The 24,223-nt window shown below is 37.6% G+C and overlaps 1 protein-coding gene across 3 annotated transcripts in view; it reads left to right on the top strand.

Annotated features, from left to right (window-relative positions):
• EPB41L4A (erythrocyte membrane protein band 4.1 like 4A) overlaps positions 1 to 24,223 on the top strand; it is a 125,467-nt gene that overhangs the window by 64,767 nt on the left and 36,477 nt on the right. For all 3 annotated transcript variants that reach the window (XM_027878031.1, XM_027878029.1, XM_027878030.1), the window contains exons 6-12: positions 1,021 to 1,141; positions 4,815 to 4,902; positions 6,767 to 6,855; positions 7,236 to 7,299; positions 16,625 to 16,716; positions 17,704 to 17,781; positions 20,785 to 20,897. In XM_027878031.1, the coding sequence (XP_027733832.1) occupies positions 1,021 to 1,141; positions 4,815 to 4,902; positions 6,767 to 6,855; positions 7,236 to 7,299; positions 16,625 to 16,716; positions 17,704 to 17,781; positions 20,785 to 20,897 (645 nt within the window). The remainder of the gene's footprint in view (positions 1 to 1,020; positions 1,142 to 4,814; positions 4,903 to 6,766; positions 6,856 to 7,235; positions 7,300 to 16,624; positions 16,717 to 17,703; positions 17,782 to 20,784; positions 20,898 to 24,223) is intronic.

Genomic DNA, 24,223 nt, shown 5'->3' on the forward strand with positions numbered 1-24,223 from the left:
CTGCTGGTGTAATGCTATTAGTGGTGTTTTTCCCAGTGGAGCTAGCAGCTGCTGAGGTCTGAAGAAGAACCCAGGGCCACATGTTCTGCTCCAGCCACAGGCCTGGCTTTCACCATTCAGGTTGTGTCTGGGTATTGTCTTTGGCCTCGGAGCAGATAATTTCCTTAACATAGGAGTTGTTTTCCTCTTTTTTGATTAAAGACTTCAGACTGTTATAGTGGTGATGGTGGAAAAATCAGTATCCATGGCACAGTTTGCAGAATATACCAGTTTTCTTATTGGGAATGCTGGAGTTGTTGCTGTTGTAGTAATTCCTATTCTTATTCCTACTGTGAGCAAGAACCACGTTATTTTTATGGAGGTTTTCCAGAGAAACTTCTCAGTATTCCTATGGAGCGAATCAGGGGCTTTTCCTAACAATGTCATTGCAACATTCTGGAAAGAAATATTGGTAATTAGATAAGTCTTTTCCTTCTTGGCTCTTGAAGCCTTATTTTGGCTATGCTTTTGGTTTAGTGGGCATTGGAGAGAAACCTTCTGTGAAGTGTTTCTCAAAGAATCCCAGTCTATAGATATTACTCAAGGTTATTAAAAAAATGAAATACTAACATTTGTAGAGTTTCTCAGATAGATGCAATTATAGTTAAGATCAGTAGACGTGAGTTCTGACCAAGGTGCATTATTTATTTTATAATTACAGCATATGAACAGACATGACTAATGTATCCAAATTCAAGTTTGTTTCAAAGAAAATTATATTGACTATTCATTATGTTATTTCCTTTAAGAAAATTCTTTTAAAAGTTATTTTTATTTTGAAAGTGAATTTAATATTGATATACATTGATATTTTATTGAAAAAGGAAGCCTTGTGATTCCTCACAAGAAACAGTGCCATTAGAAGACCTTCCCTCTGGGTGTCTCAGGATATTTGTCTCCATTTGCACTTGCAGACATATTTTCTGATTGAGATAAAAGACTGAAAGTAGGTGACCTTTGTTTTCTTCTTGTATCCTGCAGCTGAGCTGGGGGACTATGACCCGTACAAGCACACTGCAGGATATGTCTCGGAGTACCGCTTCGTCCCAGACCAGAAGGAAGAGCTGGAGGATGCCATAGAGCAGATACACAAAACTCTGATGTAAGAATTCAGTACTGTTGGGAACTTGTCAGGTAATGCCAGGTTCAAAGATGTTAGGTGGTGAGGAACAGCTTGTGGTCCAGAGTGGAGATCTCTGGACTTGAGGAAAGAGCACAGGGCATCCAGTTGTGCTTTTCAGAAACAGAAAAGGTTTTATGTAACTGAAGCTGTTCTTTTAGGAACTGAGTAGGACAATAACTGGAAATGTGAGGTTTGTCACACCTAGGTATGGGTGTTTCAAAACCAGCAGTTTTAGTAAAACGTATGCCAGAAGTTCAACCGTACATAAAGCCAAAATAAACATTTGCTTGCTTATCTCCAAGTTCATGTTCCTAGTAAGTGTAGAGATGCTTGTTCTAACAAATCCAAGTTAGGTGCAATTGTGATATAACCATTTGTTAAGATGAGAGCAGTAAGAAACATTTTATGATTGTGCTCATCAAACCCTTTGTCAAAGTAATGCAGAGATAATCAGCCATCTTGTATGTAGATCTAGATATCTTGATTCTCTTGCTGTAATGAAGCCACAGTCTGTATAAAGGTTAAGTAACTTTTGCCTGTAGTATTGTTTATTACTGAATTTTATGTCTTGTTTAATGAGAATAGGTATTAACTCAGGGTCACAGCTGTTTTCTTTGTAAAGTTCTCCAGTAATTACATTCTGTGACAGTTGCCACATTGACCTTTCTCTTCCAGGGAAGAGAGTCTGTTGTTCAATTAGTATCTCTTTGAGGTTGCATGACAACGTTATAGTAATTGATGCATTTTAGAGAACTTGCTACAGATGCTTCTGTGAAGTACAGAAGTATTGGTTTTTCTGTTCCAGAGGTTGGAAACTGAGTCACAAATAATTTGCTGGGTTCAACATCACAGAAGTTGTTTGTGAGAAATGAAACTTGAGGTGAATTACTGCAAAACAGGCCACCAATACTAAGCAGCATTCATGCCTCTCTCCCAAGTTTCTGTAGTCATTAGCATAGTCATTAGTAAATCTGATTAAAACCCATTTGCCTTAAAAGGTTTGTAACCTTGAAGATGAAATTCAGAAGCCAAGGAAACAGTGGTTGTGGGGTGTTAACTCTCATAACAGTCTCTCGTGTTTTTATATACTTATTGACTTAGAGCTCTGATACTCTCTTGCTGCTTGGCTGCAGTTAGGTGTGAGGGAATTAGCAGCAACAGAAGAGTAAATTTACGGTGTACCCCCTACTAGCTCAGTGTGATTTTTATCATCAGCACTGCCAGCATTGACTTCTACACAGATGAGAGAGGTCTCTTTAGTTAAGAAGTTTGAAGCTGTAATGGCTGAGGGCATCCCAAATTATGTCATTGATTAGAGATATTTCAGGGATAGGTTTGTGATAAGGTTTGAAAGAATTGTTTTATTTTTTCTAGGTCTCAGCATGATAACACAGGGCTTGTTTGTTTGTTTTTTTTAGGACAGCTATGGCACTGCATATACCTTATTTCTGCTAGTTATGTCTAGAAAAAATATTTTTGATTGCATGTTTTCTCTCAGTTTTTTTTTTTTTTTTTTGCACAGCACAGTAGCTATTCAGGGATTCAGTAAGGATGCAATTTTCTGCAGAAATTTCTAAATCAAGAATGGTGAGGGAAGCCAGAGGGTGGAGGGGGTTTCTGACTTCATCAAGTCTCTGCAGTCTCCCTGCTGTGACTGTTGTCCGATCTATAAGCCAGCATGACAATCCCAAGCTTGGATAACAGTGTGAAGTGACCTGATTGGATAACAGTGTGAAGTGAACTGAAGTTGTCATGCACGTCTGGAGGATCAAGCAGTGACTTCAGGGCTTCCATCTTCTTCTTTCAGAAGCTCCAGCTCACATGTTTGCTTCCTGTAATCTTTTACAAATACAGTTTTTTATACAAATATGAAACATTATGTTATGTTTGTAACATGTAAATATGTTATAAAGAGACACACATTTATTTGTCATTTGAGTCCTTTAGTACTTTCAGAGAGAAACAAATGATAATAGAGGAATAAGCATATCAGCATTTTTCTGAGAAAGGTCACTAAGGAAAGACTAACATCAGTATTTAAATTAGTGCTGTATTTTAGCACTAATTCATGAATCTGCTTCTTTTAGGACTGATATTTAGCCTGCCTGGGAGCTCACTGGGACTGTACTGCTCCAGTGAACAAAATCAAGCTGTGGACTAAATTTTTAGAGCATAAGTTGATAAAAGATGCGACAAACATGACATCACTGATGGGCTGAATATCCAGAGTTCTGCGTATTCTAAAGACAGACAATGAATGACACATCTACTGGGAAATCCAGCTCTAGAAGAAAGGGATTTTTCTTATGAGATTTAGATGTGCTGCATTTCCCAGAGTCTTTGGAAAGAAGAGCTATCATCTGAAGCAGGGATAAGATGAGCTGGACCCCATCTCCCAGATACAAAGGAGGCATTTTGAAAACTTCTTATGCATTTAGCAATACCATTTCTTGTCTTTGACGCTGGATGTGTCTTTTACCTTGTCAGGCATAACACAAAGCTGAGAAAACCTGGACAGTAGCTGTTAGGCTAGAGAGAATGGGGAGACAAGAAGCAGGAATGTGCATATTGTAGGACTTTCCCAGATCTTGAATCAAAATGTTGAGCTCTATTTCACACACTGGATTTGAAAGGTAGCAAATCCAATGAAGTATTTCCCTAAGAAAAGAATCGCACGGTGAAGCTGGATGTGCATTTTTTTGAGTTGATATTTTTATAAGATGTGCTGTACTTTCCCAACAACAGCCCCATAGCTTTCACAGAAGTATTGAAAAGGAGTGAAAATGAAAATGCAGTTTCAGGTACTTCAAGCTTACAAACAAGAATCTTACTCTTGTATCAATGGCAGATATTAAGGGAAGAACAAATTAAATTCTGAGGATAAGGCTTTAAATTTATTTAGTAATTTTGTTCTTTTTGAAAATAACTCCTTTGTCAGTGCTATCAAATATGTTCCTAGTAGCTGGTTTTGGTTTGGTTTGGGTTGGGTTTTTTGTGTTTTTTTTTTTTTTTTCCTCCCAGTTTTCCCCAGTTGTTTAGTACCAGGATGCAGCTGATGGTACTTTTCAACTGATGGATTCGTATCTGCAGATAGGAATACAGTCTGGATCTTTGAAACTGCTAATCTCACGAGACAAACATCAAACTTTGTTTTCATAGTAGCACACTGGGCTATTGCCAGTTGGTGTTTTATGGTTTTAGGCAAGGCTTTATGAAGAAATGAATATTTTATCTGAAGTCATGAACCTTGCTTTCAGAAATCATCTGTAGCTTCAGCACTGCTATGGGGAAATAGTACCCCAGTCAGTCATACCATTCCTGCTTTATTAATAATCATGTAGTTATTGGGAAAAAAGTTATTTTTCATATTGAAGTCTAAAAATGGAATATCTGAAGTGTGTTTGCAGGGAAAAGATTAGCCGCTGTAGTAGGCTCACACTGTATATATGATAGCATATATATCTGTGGTCGGAGACCCCTAGCGATCTTGTCTTACTTGGAGCAAGAAATAGAGTGTTGAAAAGACAAAGTAACAATCTAAAAAATGGTAGGAAGGGCTGTGTATTTGTCCAGCAAACTGTGTTTATTAATATGATCAATTTTTGTCTTTTGACTGGAAGTTCAAAGTTCTTACACAGAATTTTGTTTACAGGGGTCAAGTTCCTGCTGAGGCAGAAGTAAACTATTTAGGCGTGGCCAAATCCCTGGAAATGTATGGAGTTGATCTCCATCCTGTTTATGTAAGTATTGTTTAAACTTGGTAACAGTGAAAAAAATAGTTGTACTAATGTAGGAAACAGTCCACAGAACAACTTGAAGGAAACACTGTACTTAAAAAATGCAAAGGAAGAGATACCTATGGATGGAGAGAATTCAGTCATTCATACATACAGAAGCCTAATGGTTTTCAGATTAAATGCTGTGATTCTATTACATGTATAGAAAAGCCATCAGTTATACTCTGGAAAAAACAAATTCAGATATATAAGAAGTAAATAGAGAAAGTGTCAAGAGAGATGAGAGTTATAGCCTTTGTCTTTGACAGAAAAATTTGCATATTATTCTTATTTAAATAATAACAATTGTCTCCTGAAACCTTTTCAATACTGTTGCAAAAATTAGGGTGGGGTAACAGAAGCATGTCTGGCTTTTTAAAGTATTTGTCATGAAGGTTTTACTGAAGATCCAGAGTACCTTTCCAGTTTTTCCCATGTTGTATCATGCAACATTGCAAGTTATCTGTATTGCCTCATCAAAAGCCTTCACTTCTTTTGTCTATAAGCATTAAGTTGGGATTGGATCCAAGTCATCACCTGGAGGCTATGTGCTTCTGGTGGAAACATCATTCTGTCTTGTTTGAATAATTGCACTTGTGGCAGGGTTTTTTTGAATAAAAGAAAATCAGGGGTTCAAATGGGAAGTTGTAACATAGATAGTTCACTGAGTTAGATGTCTGTACTTAGTAAAATTACTTGAAAGAAAATAAAGAAATCAAGATACTACCAGAAGATTAAGTGCGTATTTCCTGCTGAAAAATGTGTAGCCTGCAATATAAAGTATCTTTTAATGCACCCTGTGGCTTAATTATATTCATATCCCATGCTCTATGCCCTTCCCACCCATAGAAAGCTGGGGGAGTTATTGGAACAAGATTCAACATGATGCAACAAAATCATGTTAAATTAGCAGAGCTTGGAATTTTTTTTTTCTCATGGCTTGCTTTTGCTGTGCAATTACCTGCCTGGGTAATGAGGGGTGAGTTGCAATGTGCCCAAGTCTAATCCATGAATATCATTTTTGCTACATATATTACAACAGCAAGAGAAGCCCTCCTTTGGGATTGAAGCCACACACATGACAAGATGTTTTTTCTCATTGGATCATATTAAAAGTAAAGTCACCTTTAGCAGTTAATTTACTGAGGAGCACAGTCAGAACTTGCCAGGAGCGCTTGACTTTGTAAGGTCTGTAATTACACAGGACGCTTTCCACAGTCTGTCTCATCCTGCTCTCTCCCAGATTTGAGAACTGTATACTGACTTCAGGAACTTGGAGATGATGCACGTGACTGTTCCCTGTATGCCATTGCCCATTCTGAACAACAACAAAAAAAAGCCTGACTCTCCCAAAGCTACTTCACTTGTTAGATATATGCAACTGACACTAGTTTAGGATGGAGAGGGCAGCTGTGCGGTTATATTATAGTAGAATAGGTCAGAAAATTGCTTCTTTCCTTCATCTGAAAGTTGGGATATGTGTTTCGTTCATGCCTCAATAAAGAGTTTAGTTTCTGAGTTTTGGCCATCTGCTAAATAGCCAAAAGTAATTCCATATTAAAAAATAATTAGTTATTTTTGGTTTTCACTATGGCATGTGGAAATTCGTGGCATTCTTTCCCTCGCTGCCATTCCTTCTTGCCTCCTTCCCCCCTTGCCTACAAATTCTTGTAGAGGTGTTTTTGTCTGTAGATCAAGTACTATTTTCCCATTTGCGCAGAGAGAAAAACAGTATATTCGAGTCATCAAGATGACTTCCTCACTGGACCTCAATGCTATTGTGATAAAACTTGAAACTGTATGAATGACATACACTTTTATTTTCTAGGGTGAAAACAAATCCGAATATTTTTTAGGATTAACACCCATAGGAGTTGTTGTCTACAAGAATAAAAAACAAGTAGGAAAATATTTCTGGTATGTATTATTTAAATGTGCAGCCTGCGCTAACACAATAACAATGTTGTATGAAAACGTATGGTTTGTGATATCTCTTTGAAAGGTTAATTATAGCAATAGAAAAAAGTATACTTGGAATTCTTAATATTTTTCCTGGATTATGCAGATTTTTCTGGATTATGCAATTATTATTGAAAACAGTGGATCACCTTTACCATACTCATGCTGATATGTTTACATACCACTAATTTTTTGCTAATATCTGGGACTGAAAAACAAACCTTCCTATCAATTCTTTTTTTGTCTTTGTGTGTAAATATATACAACTTCATATTTTATGATGCATGAAATTAAAGGCTCATGGAGTTCTGTCTTTTTTTTCCCCCTCAATATTACAGGCCTAGAATTACAAAAGTTCACTTCAAGGAAACACAGTTTGAACTTAGAGTCCTGGGAAAAGATGTAAGTTTTTATTTAAACCTGAAAGGATAAAAAAAAGTTATCTCAGGTCTAATGATGTTGGAAATTTTGTGTCCATCAAGTCTACTTTATTTTACTGACACTTACTGTAAGAAACCATCAAAGTGAAATTCATTGTATTGATAATTACTGCAAGAAGATAGCATTATCCTCAAGTGCAGCATCCTAGAATTGTAAGATGGTTTGGGTTGCAAGGGAGCTCAAAAATAATCTCATTCCAAACCCACTGTTATGGTCAGGGACACCTTTCACTAGACCATCCTTGCTCCAAGCCCCACCCAGCCTGTCCTTGAATATTGCTGAAGTGGCTTGCAATTTTACTAAAGGGAAAGAAAGGTTTTCTGTTCATGCGTTGTAGCAAGGGGAAAGAACTTCAGCAGTACTGAAATAGGAATTCTATAATGAATTTTTATCATTTTATGTTGTGCTCTATAAATCAGATTTCTTCTGCAATACCTCGTTAATAGTGTTGTGTAAGTGCCTAGTTCGAAGTGCTTCTACAGTAGGCTGAAAAGAAAGCTAATATTAACAAAATATGGATGAAGGAAAACTCAAAAAGCTGTTGGGCACAAGCAGCCATATTATATAGCTTGAAACCTAATTGTCAGAACTTAACATCATGTGCTGTTAGGCCATTCAAGAGAAAGCAGTCTTGGTTCCAGTGGAGCAAGGACAACAGTCTGATAGTGGGAGAGGAGGTTTTAAGGTAGAGTCAGAGTAAAAAACACTAATATATTCATCACCTGTGAAACCTGTGGGATAGGGGGAGGGGGGAGTGTTGAGGATGTAGGAAAAGTAATGAAGTGTAATGAAACAAATAGTTGCAGTCACTCTATGAATTTTGGTATCTGATTTAGTTACAAGTTTAGTCTGAGGAATTATTTTTTGAAAATACTTTGTATGTCTCTTTGGAAGATCAGGATTGAAAGTTTATAGTTTTAAGTGGTATTAACCTGCTGGCAGTAATCCCCTTGACTGTTTTTTTATGTATCTTTGTTCACCTATGTAGTGGTTTTTAGTCTCATCTGTGATTTTTCCATGAGGCCTTTTGGTATTTTCAGTACATTCTGCGAAATATAAGTGCACCCCTGACTGGTTGACAGCATTTTTTGTGTCTCCGCAGATGTATTGGCAAATTTTGCCTTTGATGCTCCCAAGTGGTTTGGTGTGGTAATCTGTAGATTTTATTTCATATGGTATGTTTGTTGAAATAGGAGAGCTGTCGGAAGGCTGGGGAGGGAGAATGGCAAAACTTGTCACAGTGTTTCATGTAAAGGGTGAATGATAGTTCATGTATAGTTCATGTGTATTTCACCTTTTACCTTTTACAAGTCAGAGTTTGACTTTGAATTAATTTCTTGTAAGTGAAGCTGCAGTTTCTGCTTGATGCCATATTTGTATAGTTTTTGTCTGAACCATGTGGAATTGCAACGTTTTAACATGCCGAGTAGAAAACCTGGAAGCTTTAGAAAATGTGCCTAATTTGAGACTGTGAATGTTGACGGCTGGTGAACACTTGCTATTGTGATCATAAGGCAAACATTTTGAAACATTTTGACAGAACTTGGTAGTTTCAAGCCTCGACAGGTACTTCTAGGAAATTGTTCAAGTGAACAGTAAGTACAAGGGTGTGTACCGTCATTAAATTCTCCTTGGCATCTAATACTAATTTGAAGTGTTTCTACAGTGCTTCATATCCTAAGAAGATCAGGAAAGACCAAAAAGGCACAGAAAGATCTTTCCCCTTTTTGTTAGCAGTCTGGTGGTACTTTGAATAAAATTATATCCTGAAATAAGTAAACAGTAGCCTTAGCCTCTACATGGAAGTGGTCATAACAATTTATGCTGTTCTATACCTAGAGGAGGAAAAGCTCATCAGTGTATTTCTATGAATGTATGTTCCAATACTCCTCGAAAAATTAACTTCCAAATTCATTTTATTCCTCTGTTTTTTGGAACAAATTCCATCACTTTGTCCTTCCATGTGGGACATGACTATATATTAGGAGAGTAAATGTGCCGTTTTTGCTCCATTCTACCTCCAGGGATATCACTTTACAGCCAAGGGAATTAATACTTTCCTTGTATCATTTGTGCTATATCAAGTCTGGAATGTTTTACATGTTTCCAGTTAGTTGGAGGGAACTCCAGAAAACTCTCAGCAAAAGTAGAAATAATGAGGATTTTCCCGTTTCTCAAATGAGACTTTATGGCATATAGTGAGGAAGCTAACACCATCTAATGGAGCAGATTATTTCTGAGTGAATCGAGTGCTTTGTGTGAATCATGTTTTCCATATGGTAATGAAAACTCTGTGTAGGGCGGATTTTGGTTCATGTTTCCACTCACACTGGCTGCCTTTATTCATGATGACAGCCACCTTTCATGGGTATCCCTGCTCATCAAGAGGAAGCTGTTGGTGCCTTTAGTACCAATTAAGTGCTGCTTTTTCTCTTGTAACTTCTTTATTCTCTCTTCCTGAGATTTGTTTGAGATTTTTTCAAATCTTCAAGAATGGGATAGAACTGGACATCCATATATTCTTGACAGATGACAGATGTGGCAGTCTAAATGTACAGGTCCATATCTTTAGACTACTTAAAAATCACACTGTGGGGTGTCTGTGTCAGCCCTACTTATGGCTGCTCTTTTTGTTGTTTACAGTGCTTCACTTTTCATGAACTTGATGTTTACTGAGTGGAAATATTATTGCTTAGTGTCTTATAGTAAATAAGGTGCTTTACCTCTTCTGCTTTGTAGTGAAACCTCTTGTACTCCTTTATATCTCTTCCATGAGAACAGTTCCTCTATATTTAATTTCCTTGTATTTTTTCCTGTTGCTATTGTGTACAAGCATGACCATCAGTATTATGGTTTTATCTTTCATTACTTTCCTTGTATTGTGTTTTCTCCCTGAGGCTATTGCCCCTTCATAAACAAAATACCGCCTTTAATATTTGTCCATCCATGACTTATCCTGACATGTGAGACCGAAACTCTTTTTCACTCCTGTTAATCATTCAATCAGTATTTCATTGTCCCCTGAGTGGACCCATGCTGTGAATTCCAAACTACAAACATGTTAGGTTTTCTGTGGCACCTTTAAGTATCAGCATGAAATTAGGAACCCTTTCCCTGCAAGGACTACACAAAAGGACTCCCTGAGCACGACAAACAATTGCAAAAAATTCGTGGAGATGAAAAAATTTTTATTTTCCTGCAGTTTTCTTTAGGAAAACAGAAATCCATCTAGTGCTTGTGCATAATTCCTGGTAGAGATAGATGTCTGTTGAGCAACCTTGCTGGAAACAATCCAGCAGTACAGATGGCTGCCAAAACCCTTCCCTCTCCACCAGCAAAACAGAGCTTGTTCACAATGGATGCACTATGTGGAAGTGAGTATTCCAAGAGGTGCACAGCACACCTTCTGTGCTTCCCCTATGTGAGGAACACGGCTGGCTCCCCTAGATTTCTCTCTCAACTAAGGAGATGAAACAAAACAGCAAAAAACATGCTTTGATAGACTGTGTGGGCTGGGAACGTAAATGTAATAATATGCAGGAGTGAGAGATGTGGAGCTTTTTTTGCCTGTAGGTACCAAGCAGTTCTGTGCTGTTCCCCGCAACCCCCTGCTGTTTTCTGTAACTGCACCTTTTACTTCAATTGCACTGTGTCTGAACATGCACATGAATGATTTCACTTCTTCACAGAGTTTATGCAAAGCTTTTCATGTTTTTCATGTTTCTCATTCACCAAACCAAAAAGTATTCAATGTGCAAAGCACTTGCTTTCATTATTTTTGTTGTAAGAGGATGGTCTTTTTGAGTTATGAATTTTTTATTTCAAGAGATTCTGAAATTTGGGTACTTTCAAGTCAGAACAACCTCCAAAACTGTGAAGTTAAAAATTATTTACACACTTTCAAGACATGCCTTCCTCTGCAGTCTTCCATATTCAGGTGAAGAGGCCTGTTTCAGCTGACTTCATAAAGTGAAATTGGTAAAGACTCTTCAGGAGCAATACCAACTACTGATGCAAATCAGAAGTACATAATACTCCCCATTTCGGTGACTGAAAGTTGTCTGAATACAGCGTTTTTCTATTCTTTTGAATAGTCTCAGAAAACCGTGTAAATATTCTTTATTTTTTTAATCTGCTTTTCCTAAGTGTTAGAAATCTGAAAAATAATTATATTAATAAAGTGGTTCAGCTGTATCTCTTCTATTCCTTTCAAATGCTATATTCCATCTTGAGGTACCAGTTCTAGCCAGGAACTTTTAATTTTATATATTGCTCCTGCAATTTCTTGGGAAGATTGAACGGGGTTTGAAGGTATGTTCCTCCCAATCTTAAGCCCAATTTAGCTTATGTACAATTTCCAGACAAAAATAGCATTTTGATCTTCCTTATGGTTTAAGAATTTCAAATTACTTTTTTCTCATTTGCATTTGCACCTACTTAAGTTAGAGTGGTCGTGGAGGATGGAGGTGAGCCAGCACAGTGGCATTAATATATCATATGAAACAGTTTAGTTTGTTTTGCTTGGTTTGGGGTTTTCTTGTCTTTTCTTAACCACTTTCTGAGCCATCTTAGAAGGACTGTTAAGACTGGTTCAAGGCCTGCATAAACTTAAATTCACTGCCTCTAAAGTGTTACTGTCAGCTTTTTAAAAAAAGTTCTTCTTTAGTGCTTTTTAATTGGTATAATACAAGGCGAGATATGTTTATTGCAATTTTGACATGCTTTATGCAAACTGGCACAGCTTTAATTATTTTAATTCCTGACTTGTACAATATTCTTAAAGATTGAGCTGATCTAACCAGTCATAGTACATCATCTGTTGCATGAGCTATGACTGGTATGCATTATGTAAATATATAAAGGCAGAGTTATTTCTATTGCAATTAACAATAGTATCCAGGTAGGTGCATAACCTGGCAAAGAGGAATGTTGTGAAATAGTAGCTTCAGAGCTACTGTTAGTATTTCTATTATGCCTAGGTGACTGTATAGTAGCTGAGCATACAGTGTGCTCTGTAATGGGGCAAGATCCCTCCTTATGTTACATTAGTGGTTATCGTGACTGGGAAGAATGGTGTGTGTACTGGCAGAGTTCCCACTGTGCTTTTGGGGTGTTCTTAATTCATTTTCTGAGCCTGGATTAATGGGATCCCATATATGTCTAGTTAATAAATTATAGCAGCTAAAGCCTGCTCTGAATCATAGGCTTTCACCTTGTTTTTGCTTTGTAGGCGGGTGCAGTGGAATGGGTGTAAGTCTACTGAAGTGACCCTCTTTTCTTTGGAGTAATCCACAGACTTAACAAACAAGGGATCTTCAGGCCCCCATGGGGAATAATTGTGTGTATTCTCTTCCAGCTTGTCTTGAGCTTGCCCTCTCTGGGCACTGAACTATCTGGGCACAAGGCAGCTCTGAGCCTGAAATCTGTACAATCAGACTGGCGCGGCAAAGCAAGCTGGGAGCTGTTTAAAAAGCACAGTGTGGGCGCTCCTGGATTAGTGTTGTTGCTCCACCAGTTCCAGAGGCATTTTGTGGTTAGCAGAGCAGTGACCCCTCTTCTCTCCTTTGAAGGCATTGGTAACCTGCTTTCAGTCTTTCAGTTAATGGATGGAGGCATTGTGGTGTAGTACTGTACCAATTGCCAGCTCTTTAGTGGAGGTCTTAAAGGCCCTGCCAGATCAGTCTGCTGGATGAGTTGAGGGGTAGCACAAAACAGGCTGTGGCTACAGGTTTGGGTGTCCATCTGTGTGTAAGCCCATGGTGTAGTCAGGCTATCTGCATCCACTGCTCTAGCTCCTGGGTACCCCTCCTATGGGTAAAAATGGTGGAGAGATTACGACTCCATGAGCTTTAGCATGTTTTGGAGACTACAAGGCAAGTTTTTAAAGCATCTAAAAGGAGAGAAATGTTTTATGTTTTCCTCAGGTTTTTTTAGAGTGTGCCCTTTTCAGAACTAGGAGGAGGTGAGTCAAACAGCTCAACAGCTGGATACTGCTGCAAGGATTGTGCCTGTCCTTTTGCAGCCTCTGACCCCATTGTCCTGCCCACTCCTTTGCTTGTGCAAGTCACAGGATCGAAAATAACCATACAAAAATAAGTTGTTTTCTCCTTGTTTGATGAGCATAGTGGGCTTCCTGAAAGAATAGTCAAACACCAAGATGGTTCAAAGGAGAGAGGAGATCTTTAGAGTGTGCAGATGACCAGGATCGCTCTAGAAGCAGTGACGTTTCATGGTTTACAGTGCCTCACCTTTAGTACACTCATCACTCTGAAAGCAACAGGATGAGTAGCCTGTGGAAGTTTGTGAGGCATCAAGCAACACTGAATGACTTTAGAATTGTCATCTCCTATAACTCATTAGTAAAAGTGTAACAGGTCTCTGTGTCTTTTGGTCCAGATATATGGGAATAGTAAGAGAAAAACCAGCTAACACTCACTCTGTGTAGGAAATCACAATATTCCAAATGCTAAAAATGTTACCTTTTATTTAAAACAAAAGTTCATGGTCTTAACAGGTGAGGTTATCCTTGCTTTACCTGTCCAAATCAATTTGTTCTCTCAGAGGAGAGAGATTAAACCTGAAAGATATTACTGTTTTCTGTACTGCTTACTTTTTATGTATGCATTTATAAATTGTGAGGGTAATGGCAGTACTCTTGCAAACCTTAAATAGTTTTTAAAAGTAAATGAAGTCCCAAATGCAGATGTGCTGTTGGGTTGGACTTAGTTGCAGTAACTTACTGAATTTTTCACAAATAAGGTAAGAAATGATGAAAGAATTATGATTTGTGTCCTTTCTGTATCTGAATTCTGTAACTTTTTGATAAATTGGATCTGTAGGGTTATGCTTTTTCCCTGAGTGCATTTGATTGCTGAATACTAAATCTAGATGTTTCGGCATGTAGTTAATCATCAAGATTTTTTCTTGGACAAGTGGAATCTTTTCCCTGATGGGAATTTTTCACTAAATGCCAGTGGCTTTCAAACCAGTCTAATAGTAAGCTATGGTAAAAATACTTTCTTCGAAAAATTATCTTAAAAAAAAAAAAATCACCCTGGCTTTACTCTGCCCTCTGACATCCCAGAAACTCTCTCCTCTGAGATTATAAAATTAAATAAATTTAAATGCAGCAGAGGATTCTTTGCCTAAAAGTAAAATTTAGGAGTGGATGAAGAAGGAGCAAGATCATACATATTAAAATTGAGTCATTGAGTTTTTTTTCCTAACGGAAGCTAAATTGACTCATCATATTGCATAAAGTTTGCAATACTACAGGCCTGACTTGATACTATTCTTTAAAAGATGACTGCAGATGCGTGGGTTTATATGAAATCACATCAGATGACAACCTGGTACAGAAATTGTAATGTAAATCAGCTCATGAAATCTGAAGCTACTTTTCTGCTATGTTAAGATATGCAAATGCAAAGTAGCTCTTGACATGTTTTCATTAAAAGTTTTAAAATGTAAAAATGCATTATGATCTTTCAGTGGGCAGATTCTTGTTTCTAGTTGTCAGAGAAACAAGAGCAATATGGTTACTATTGAAGCAACTAACTTCTCTCCTCAAAAATCTTCAAGAGTCTTCAGGAATCTCGAGTTACACTTTTTATGAATTAAACTTATATTTGCTCTAAGTTAAACTGTTCCTTCAAATGAGAGATAATGACCCCTATCAAAACTGAATTTGTATTTAGAGGAACTGTAGGAATTTATTTATGGGAGTAATGTACTACAGAATCATTATATAATATGCATAACAGTATCAGTTGAATCCTGGTTTTCAGCATTCTCAGTGGTCATATGTTATACTGTACTCCCTATACTCCTCTTTCCTCATGTGATGCCCTGCAGAAGAAAATACGCTTTTGAGGGGGGACTAGAGGATGATTTTTGTTCCTTGGTTATTCTGTGGGACTGTTCCAGCCAGCCGTTTAATTAAAAAAAGGCATGGGAGAAACTAAACTCATGTGTATGTTTTCAATGAGCGTGTTGTTGTTGTTTTTCTTTGGTCAGTGAATGAAATCTCAATTATTCTAACCACAGGTGCAAAATTCCGTCTTTTTTACTGTTATTCATTTCAAGATGAAGGAAAGACTTCTTGAGGAGGGTAATTTGTGAATTTGTGAGACTGCCTGACAGCTGTTAATAGAGATATAATTGTGTTTTTTTTATTATAGGTGAAACTTTGAACTCTAGAGAACATACTGAATTAGTTCACCGTTTGCAAGCTGCTTGTAGCTCACCATCCCTCTTTAAATGAGGAGTGGAAGAAACCTGCAAAACTCTGCTTACATATGCATGGCACTGCAAAAGTACAACTAATGCAAGGGCATAGATTTCCTAAAATCAGCTGCTGACAGCAGTATGAATCTTACCGCTCAGTTTTGTTACAGATGGTGGTGGTGTACCACGCTGAGGTCTCACAACGACCTGAGTGGGACTACTCAGTTTTTGTGCAAATCACAGATACAAAACTGAGCACTTAAGTTTACCGGGTGACAAATATATGAAAGAGTATTTTTTGTGAACATATTTGAATATTTAGCCAGTTGAAAACAAGCAGTGTGATGTGTCTGTTCCTTCATCTTTTCTGTTGGAAGTGTTTTGTAGTTTATATGTGTTTCACTTCTCTTTTCTCTGACACTTCCCAGAGATTAGGTTTTGAGCTTTGAATACTTTTTTTCCCTTAAGAGATTTTAAGGTGGATTTTATGACTTTAAATTTTTCCTAGCATTTTTAATTTTTCTGAGACTAGATTTTTTAAAAATAAACTTCCATTCCTCTCTTTCCGTGACCACCCTCTCCCCTCCCCCTGGTTACCTTGGTTCTTCCTACATATATGTTTTGCACATTTTCTGTGTTTTTGCTTCATCTTAGTTTATCATAAATCTTGAATTTCTGTGTTTCTTTCACTTATCCTTGCCCTTTTGTAAACTGTTAAAGCGAATATTTTTGAATGACATCTAAGCTGCAGTTTCAGAAAACATCAGAAACATATTTTTTGAAAAAAAACCACCTGTGTGCTTTAATTAGGAAAAAAGTTGAGTATGCAAATAAAGGAACAGAACTGTTTCTAGAATCTTCTTTCTCTTCTGTTTTTCAAAAACCTCTTTTACATAAAGAATTCTACAGAATTATAGAACCTCCTTTTCATCACACTGTTTTCTTTTCTTATGTGGATTGATAGGATATGGTTGGTTATTGTGTTCAGCAGATTAGATTCACTTCACTGGCAGAATCCCTCATAAGAATACTGATTTTTTTTATTTTGTTTTGTTCTCAGTGCAATGAAACTTCCTTCTTTTTTGAAGCACGTAACAAGGTCACTTGCAAACATCTCTGGAAGTGCTGTGTGGAGCATCATACATTTTTCAGGTGAGTGATATAGAAACTGTGGTTTCCTTAGGGCCACTGCACTGAATGGGAACCTTGTTATACCTACAGACTGTTGTAACACAGGCTTGCTGTATGGAAACACTTGATTATAGAATACTCTTAAACAATATTTCCTTCCCTTTTCTTACAATGATGTGAAACAGTGATTTTAAAATAGAGTAGTTTGGTGGTTTCGTTTATCTTATCAATTTTTTCAAAACAATATTTCAGGTTGCATAGATTAGGCTTTAACAGAAGTGTCCACAAATGTATATGGCAGGATTTAAGCTGCCATATAGATATTCACATTTCATCCATCAAATTTTCTGTTGCATCATTGGCTTGAGTGAGGCCTTTGGATTTCAGACACTACTATTTCCTACAGCGCATAGAATTTTGTTTGTTTAGTTGGTTTAGTTTTGTTTTGGGAGTTTTGGTTGGTTGGTTGGTTTTTGGTGTTTTTTTCATAGAAACTCATTGAATTTCCATAATGTTTTGCTTACTTATTGGAGTGTATAAAATGTTCCCAATAATGCACATCTCAAAGCACTTTATCTTATTGTTGCAAAAAACACCAAAATAAATGTGCAGTGTCTAATTAGGAACCAGTTGATGGTATGCTTGGGGCTGACTTTTGCAGTGCTGTAAAGGAATAAGCTCTGAATCCCTCCTTCAGTCTTGCTACTGTGGCATGGTGGGTTTTCCTGCTTCTGTGAAATATTAAGTGAAAGGCTGCTGGTGCCAGCAGTTTACACTTGACCCTGAAATAAAAAAGTATGCAGTCAAAAGAGGAAGGGATAAACAGATGTCTTTGGGATACTCTCAGCCCATAAGATTCTGTCTGGAGGTAGGGATGAAGAGGAACTGGAAGAAAAAAATTTTTTTGAGACAAAAGTTTGTGTTCTCTTTTCTTGACTTTGGAAGGGATCCATAATTGAGACCCAACTATGTGACTTACTCTGTTGTTTTATTTTTCTAACTACACAGAGTGCCAGAGAATGAATCAAACTCTCTGTCAAGAAAAGTCAGCAAGTTTGGATCCCTAGGTTATAAGCATCGGTACAGGTGAATTTATGTAATTGTTTAAACTTCAATTCATTTCTTCTTCATTCATTCTTTTCTCCTCTTTCCTTCCAATGAAAGAAAACCCCACCCAGATTATGATCCAAAACAGTTCTGAAGACAAAGCATGAATCAGGGTCGTTTTACCAGGCTCTCCTTTGGAGTCTGGCAGTATGGGGACAAATGTAAGTTTCTTCTCATTCTCCAGATCCCCAGAACTGGTTAACATCTGTAATCAAAGTGAGAGCAGCCTTGGCAGTGCTTGAAATTGGTGCTCTAAGTCACGAAATTAGGGGTTTTCTGACAAGTGGGGAATACCAAAACAAGTGTATATCTTTTCTGAGTGGAATAGGTGGCAAAATTGGATGAATGTTCAAGGCTATAAGCCATGAAAGATGCTGAATGCATACACTCAGCCTAAGAGTGAATAGGGAGCACTGTTTCCACCATCCCTCAAGAAATACATAGATGAAATACATGGATCATAATGAGTAAGGCTGATAATCATTAGTTAGACAGATCTTTGTCACTGCCTCGTAGGAATACTTTTGTAAAAACAAAGAAACCATAATCCCAGTCTCTCCAGCAGCTCTTGGATTGCAGTTAGAATCTGTGGTAGGTGGTAATAGCTATGTATAATAGTAGCTCTATTACACTTGCTCTCAGTCAATCAGAATTCAAACTCAGCTGTTACCCTTGGATGTAAGATATTGCTTGTAGTGCCATTTCTGAGTCTGAGCTCAAGTGACTGAATCTGATCTTCAGAAAGAAACTCTCTATGTCTTCCGTAATCCAGACTCTTTGGGTTATCACTTTGTCTGGCATGATCCAGCTTCTCTTTACTGCAGATAACAGGGAAATGGTTGCACAGTCTTTTGGGTTTCTTAGTTGGATCCTGACCTGCATTACCCCATTTGCAACAGTAGATAGGAGTTCATGGGAGTACTGAAAATGGACTTTCTCTGTTGGACCATTTCAGCAGATTGGAGCAGGGCACTGGGGCTGGGGAGGAGAAAGCTTTGAACTGACAAGAACTTTCCAGTCAGTTAAAAAACCCCACATGCCATGATGCATTTAACTATGTCTGAGCTATTGCTGTTGGTGGTGCACTTAATCTTATTTTTTTAAGTTTCCAGGGTGGCCTGTGATATGGCTTGCCATGTTGGTTTGATGGGCATCACTGACAGCTCTGTTTATAATCTTAGTTTTATCTAGAAAACATTAAAGTATTTATTTCCCTTCTAGTATGAAATCTTCCCTGTATTGCTGCAGTGATTTCTTGTGGAGCCCTACTGACCTGAGGGGTGTTCTAGTAAATGCAGGTTGTTAATGATAAATAGTGATAATCAATTGGTAATTGACATGAACTCTCTTCTTAGAATTCAGTGCAGTAGTTACAGCATTTTCATGTTCCCTGAGAATCTTCTCTTTGCTTTGCATATTCATCAGCTTTGACTGTCTTCCCTCTGCCTTTGGACTCTGTTGTAGCACTGAAAGCAGTGACAGTGTTGTGTATCTGTACGCATCACTAGTTCAAAGCAGAAACCATAATCCCACCATTTGTCTGTGTATGTCTGGGGACCATAATATTATCTTTTGGCTGGTCCTTTAGGTTTTGGTGTGGTGGGGTTTTTTTGCATTTGTTTGTTTTGTTTGTTTGGATTTTGTTTCTTGTTGGTTGATTGTGGTTTTGTTTGTTTGGGTTTTCTTTGTTGCTGCTATTGTTGTGTGTTATGATTTGGGATTTTTTATTTGTTTGTTTGTTTGGGGTTTTTTTGGGGTGGGGGTGTTGTTTTAATCTTCTAGGTATTTCTCCTTAAGTGGCAGACAGTTTTCAGGAAAGCAATTTCCTTGTCTTAAGATCAGATACTTTGGAAGTATTAGGGGGAGAGGAAAATCCTATTCCCAGATGTTTTGTTAAACCTGCATCTGCCATTTGTGGGACTGTCATGGTTGTGAAACTTAGAAGTTGAGCAGAAACGCTTTCTGGCTGACTTGGGAACATCAATTAAAAGGAATGCAAAAAGAAAAAAGCATTACTGTGATGTAGTGTTAGAATTCAGGAATTTTTGTTCTTAAATTCTTTTACAATTTTGAGAAGATGAAATTTCTGCAGTGCTTACTACATGTGTAAGGCTATTGGTGAAAATACAATCAGTATTTAATGGAGTCTATTCACATAACTCAGGAAGTCTCCAGATATAAAACCTATATAGCTGCTATACAGGTATAACAGTACCTGTTACTTCATAATCATGAAACTGCAGATGTCGAGTTAACAGTAAAACTTACTTCTCTTGTGTAGTAAGTTTCCAGAAGAAAACATGAAGTTTTGGGGAGGAATATGAGGCCTATTTTACATTTTTTTGATGAACACTATATTCTGCTTAGTTACATGGAGAGGAAGATTAAAATGAGCATAAAATAGTGTATTTAAACTTAATAGCTTATTTAAGTTGTCCAGTGAAGAAGAACCTTACTGTAGATGGGAATTAGGACTTTTACTCAATTTATTATAGTTTAGATCTGGGCTAGCCCTTTGTAACAGTCTGTTTTGCAGTCTTTGAGGTTGTCATTCCACATGGCAGAGAAGTATCCCCTTATTGGCTGGAACTGGACAATATTAAATATGTTTTCCTGAGGTGAAAACTTACTGAAAGAATTCAGGAAGAAATTAAATTACTTAAGAAAGTCATATGTTAGAATATTCTGAGTTAGACGAGCTCATGCTATCTTGACCTACACCTAACAAACCTTTTAGTGCCTTAGTTCCTCTTCAAAATGCAAAATATGGAAGAGGTTGGTCCAGTGTCTTGATTTTGCCAATAACTGATTCAATCCAAAATTCAGGGTAGTGCTACTCAGCAGAATCGTGGAGTTGGGATGAGAAGTGAAGAGCTAACAAAACATGCTACCCAAACCCCATAGACCTTTTTTTCAGTCTAAAGATCCTCTGTTTCTTTGATAACTTTTCCAAATATTGTCCCATGACTTTGTGTTTTCAAGTGGCAAAACATCTTTGCGAATGTCCAGAGACCCCTCAGTGCAGCTCCCGCGGCCAGACCAGAGCATTGAAAGAAGTCGGAGCAAGACTTACCCCAAAAGAACACAACAGACAGGTAAGTCCTTGTTTGCTCAGCCTGTGGGGAAATGTCTTATTTCGTCTTGGGTTCATTTTATCTTCTACAATTTACTCAGAACCGCTGCAGTGTCCTCACTGATCTCTCAGAATGGACTGTGTCTTTTGCCTTAGGTCAGTGTTTTTATCTAAACCTAACGGGTTAAAAAAACTCCAGTTGCTGTGGCTTAAAGATGATAAAACCCCATGTGTGCAGGCCTAATGTAAAGTCTGAAGGGGAAGTTTGAAAACAGGCAGTGAGAACATGTTTTTTTTTCAGGAAACGTGTCTCTCGCAAAAGAATTTTATATCTGTGTGTCTTGACTAGTATCCTATTATTTAGATTGCTTGATCCGAGGTGTCTCTCTTGTGCATCCTCTTCTCAGTTCAAGAGCAGTATCCCTTTACTTTGATATTAAGTGGAACAGAAGTTAGTGCCCATGCCCTTGGCAATTTTAACATGTCTCAGATCTCTCAGCTGGAAATCTACTCTGCATGCTGAAGATGTCAGGGGAAGCTAGAAATTTTTACAGGTGTTAGAGGAAGTGTGTAAGATTAAGCATGGATCACAGGAGTCATGCCTAGAATAGTGGATGTTTCCTGGAATTTAATAACAGAGATGTCAAGCTCCAGTTCTGCATGTGATTACATGGGTATGCTCAGCTTCATCTATGACAGAAGGTACATGCATTTCTCTTGAACTTGTGCATGGAGTTGTGTGTGTGTGTGTCTTAGCTGTTTGAGAAAAAACTTGTCTGGGCTTTAAAATATAAAAAATATTTTTCTTTTTTAATGTGTTAATATGCCCCTATAAACTTTTGAGAACCTACTTTTGAATAGAGAATAGACATACACCTCTGGAACCCTCCCACTGGATGCTGTCTTTTGACTCAAAAACAAAGCTGGTGTGTTCTGCCTTTTAGCTGTAGTGGGTCTTGAAATATAAGATAACTAAAAGTGTAGTCCTTGGAAAATAGAAGCAGTTTACATTTTTATTTTTAAATTTTATTTTATTTTATTTTATTTTATTTTATTTTATTTAGTTCAGTGTAAAAGGAGGATTGATTTGCATTTTGATTCTGTTATCTTTTGTTGTGTCTGCCAGTTTAAGTGGGTGTCTGAGAGGTCAAGAAGCCATACACCCTTTAACTTAGTGACTTAGACTTTTGTTCAACTGGACTGTCCCATTCTTTGGATACGAGTTCAACCAAACAGCATTTCCCACCCATTAGTCCTCAGTTCTGTTATGTGGAAATTTGTGTGGCTATTGAGAGGTAAAGCTGTCAGGTAAAACTCAGTCCCTAAATTGAAATAATATTTGCCTTAGCGCAAGCAGCAAAAGTCAGTCTGTGTTGCTGCAAGGGTGTGCCTCTGTGCTTTTGTGTGTGTTGTGCTTGTTAATTTTTTTTTTTTCAGTCTCTTTGATTGGAATTGTGAGGAAAACTGAAACCTTCCTGTAGCCTCTTCTGCTGATGAAACATGATGCAGAATTCTGTGTTTGCTCTTCTGGTGGATTTAAATATTTTGTTTCCTTTTAAAACATCTGCTTTGTCACCATTTCACTTATATTACCCATCTGGATGTTTTGCTTTTAGTTCGACTTAATTGGTTATCCATTTGTTCCACGTGTACAGTTATTTTCCACTAAAACAGGTGCATTATCTCAAATGATATTACTGTTAAATAAATTTGTTTCATTTCTCACTCAAAATATGGGCTAAGGGAACAGAGCTATGTCATTCAGATTTCATCTTTCCTTATAAATAAGCATGTTTTGTCATCTTTACTTTTCCATTTTGTCCTTGGTTATTCACAGTGATACACACTGAATACTCTTTCTCCATTTAAACACGCTTTCAGGTGCTGAATGAAGACTAATGCTACTTCTCCTCCCAATGTCAGAAAATGTGACAATATATTGCATGTCACCAGAATAAATCCTTCCCTTTTCACTGAAAATTGTTTTTGGATATAGCAAAGTCCATTTCACACAATAAATCAAGACTGTTTGATATATTTTGAACATCCCTTGCTTAAATATATTAACCCAATGTAGATTTTATTTTACAGACTAATTTTTATCTTGGAAATTACCCTGATGTGTAATAAGTTTCATGAAATACATAGAAGTTTTCCTGACTGAAATGCCTGAGAGAATAATGTGACCTTTCTTTTTGAAAAAAAAATATCCTTTTTGCATAATGAGGTTCTGCAGATGGGTATTGTTGATGGTCAGTCATTTGTTCTTGATATTTCTTTTCCTGTATGGGGTAACAGGATTAAATATGCCTTGTTCAACATTTTAAGCAGGGTGATTTTAGTTTTGTATATATTTTGTATTTCTTGATGTATTTTCGGTGTAATGTCATTTAAATTAGGATCCAACTGGACATGGCTTATAATTTAGTTTTATCAAATGAAAGTCAGGATTCCTTTTTTTTTTTTTTCCCCAATATCCAGTAACAATTTACAGATAGCTCTTTCTTTCACCTTCTCCGAGCTCAATATCTTTCCTCACTTGCCTCTTGACTTTTTTTCTCTCTTCTTAAGACTGCAAAATAAAGTATATCAAAGGCTTCCATTCTGCAGCCAGTTCAATTATCCTTTCTTGTTTTGGTTGTTTTTTTTTGTTTGTTTGTTTGTTGGTACCAGTAATGGGACTAGCCACTGCAGTGTTTTTGAGGATAATTAGAACAAATGTGTGACTGTAATATATGCAACTGGCACTGCCTCCATCATATAAATGTGTGTGAAGTGCTAAAGCCTCCAACCTCTGGCATCTCATAGAATCATAGAATCATAGAATAGATTGGGTTGGAAAAGACCTCCAAGATCATCAAGTCCAACCCCTGATCCAACTCCAATTACTATATCATGGCACTAAGGGCCACATCCAATCTCTGCTTAAAAACCTCCAGGGATGCTGAGTCCACCACCTCTCTGGGTAGGCTGTTGCAATGCTTGATTACCCTCTCTGTAAAGAATTTCTTCCTAACATCTAACCTAAACCTCCCCTGGCAGAGCTTGAGCCCATGTCCCCTTGTCCTGTTGTTGGTTGCCTGGGAGAAGAGACCAACCCCCACCTGGCTATAACCTCCCTTCAGGTAGTTGAAGAGAGTGATGAGGTCACCTCTAAGCCTTCTCTTCTCCAGACTAAACAACCCCAGCTCCCTCAGCCTCTCCTCACAGGACTTGTGCTCAAGTCCCTTCACCAGCCTCATTGCTCTTCTCTGGACCCACTCCAGCACCTCAATATCCTTCCTGAACTGAGGGGCCCAGAGCTGAACACAATACTCAAGGTGGCCTCACCAACGCAGAGTACAGGGG

Source organism: Empidonax traillii, unplaced genomic scaffold (genome assembly GCF_003031625.1).
Source record: "Empidonax traillii isolate 1590-97213 ecotype Southwest subspecies unplaced genomic scaffold, ASM303162v1 scaffold37:size1818073, whole genome shotgun sequence".
Taxonomy (NCBI): Eukaryota; Metazoa; Chordata; class Aves; order Passeriformes; family Tyrannidae; genus Empidonax; species Empidonax traillii.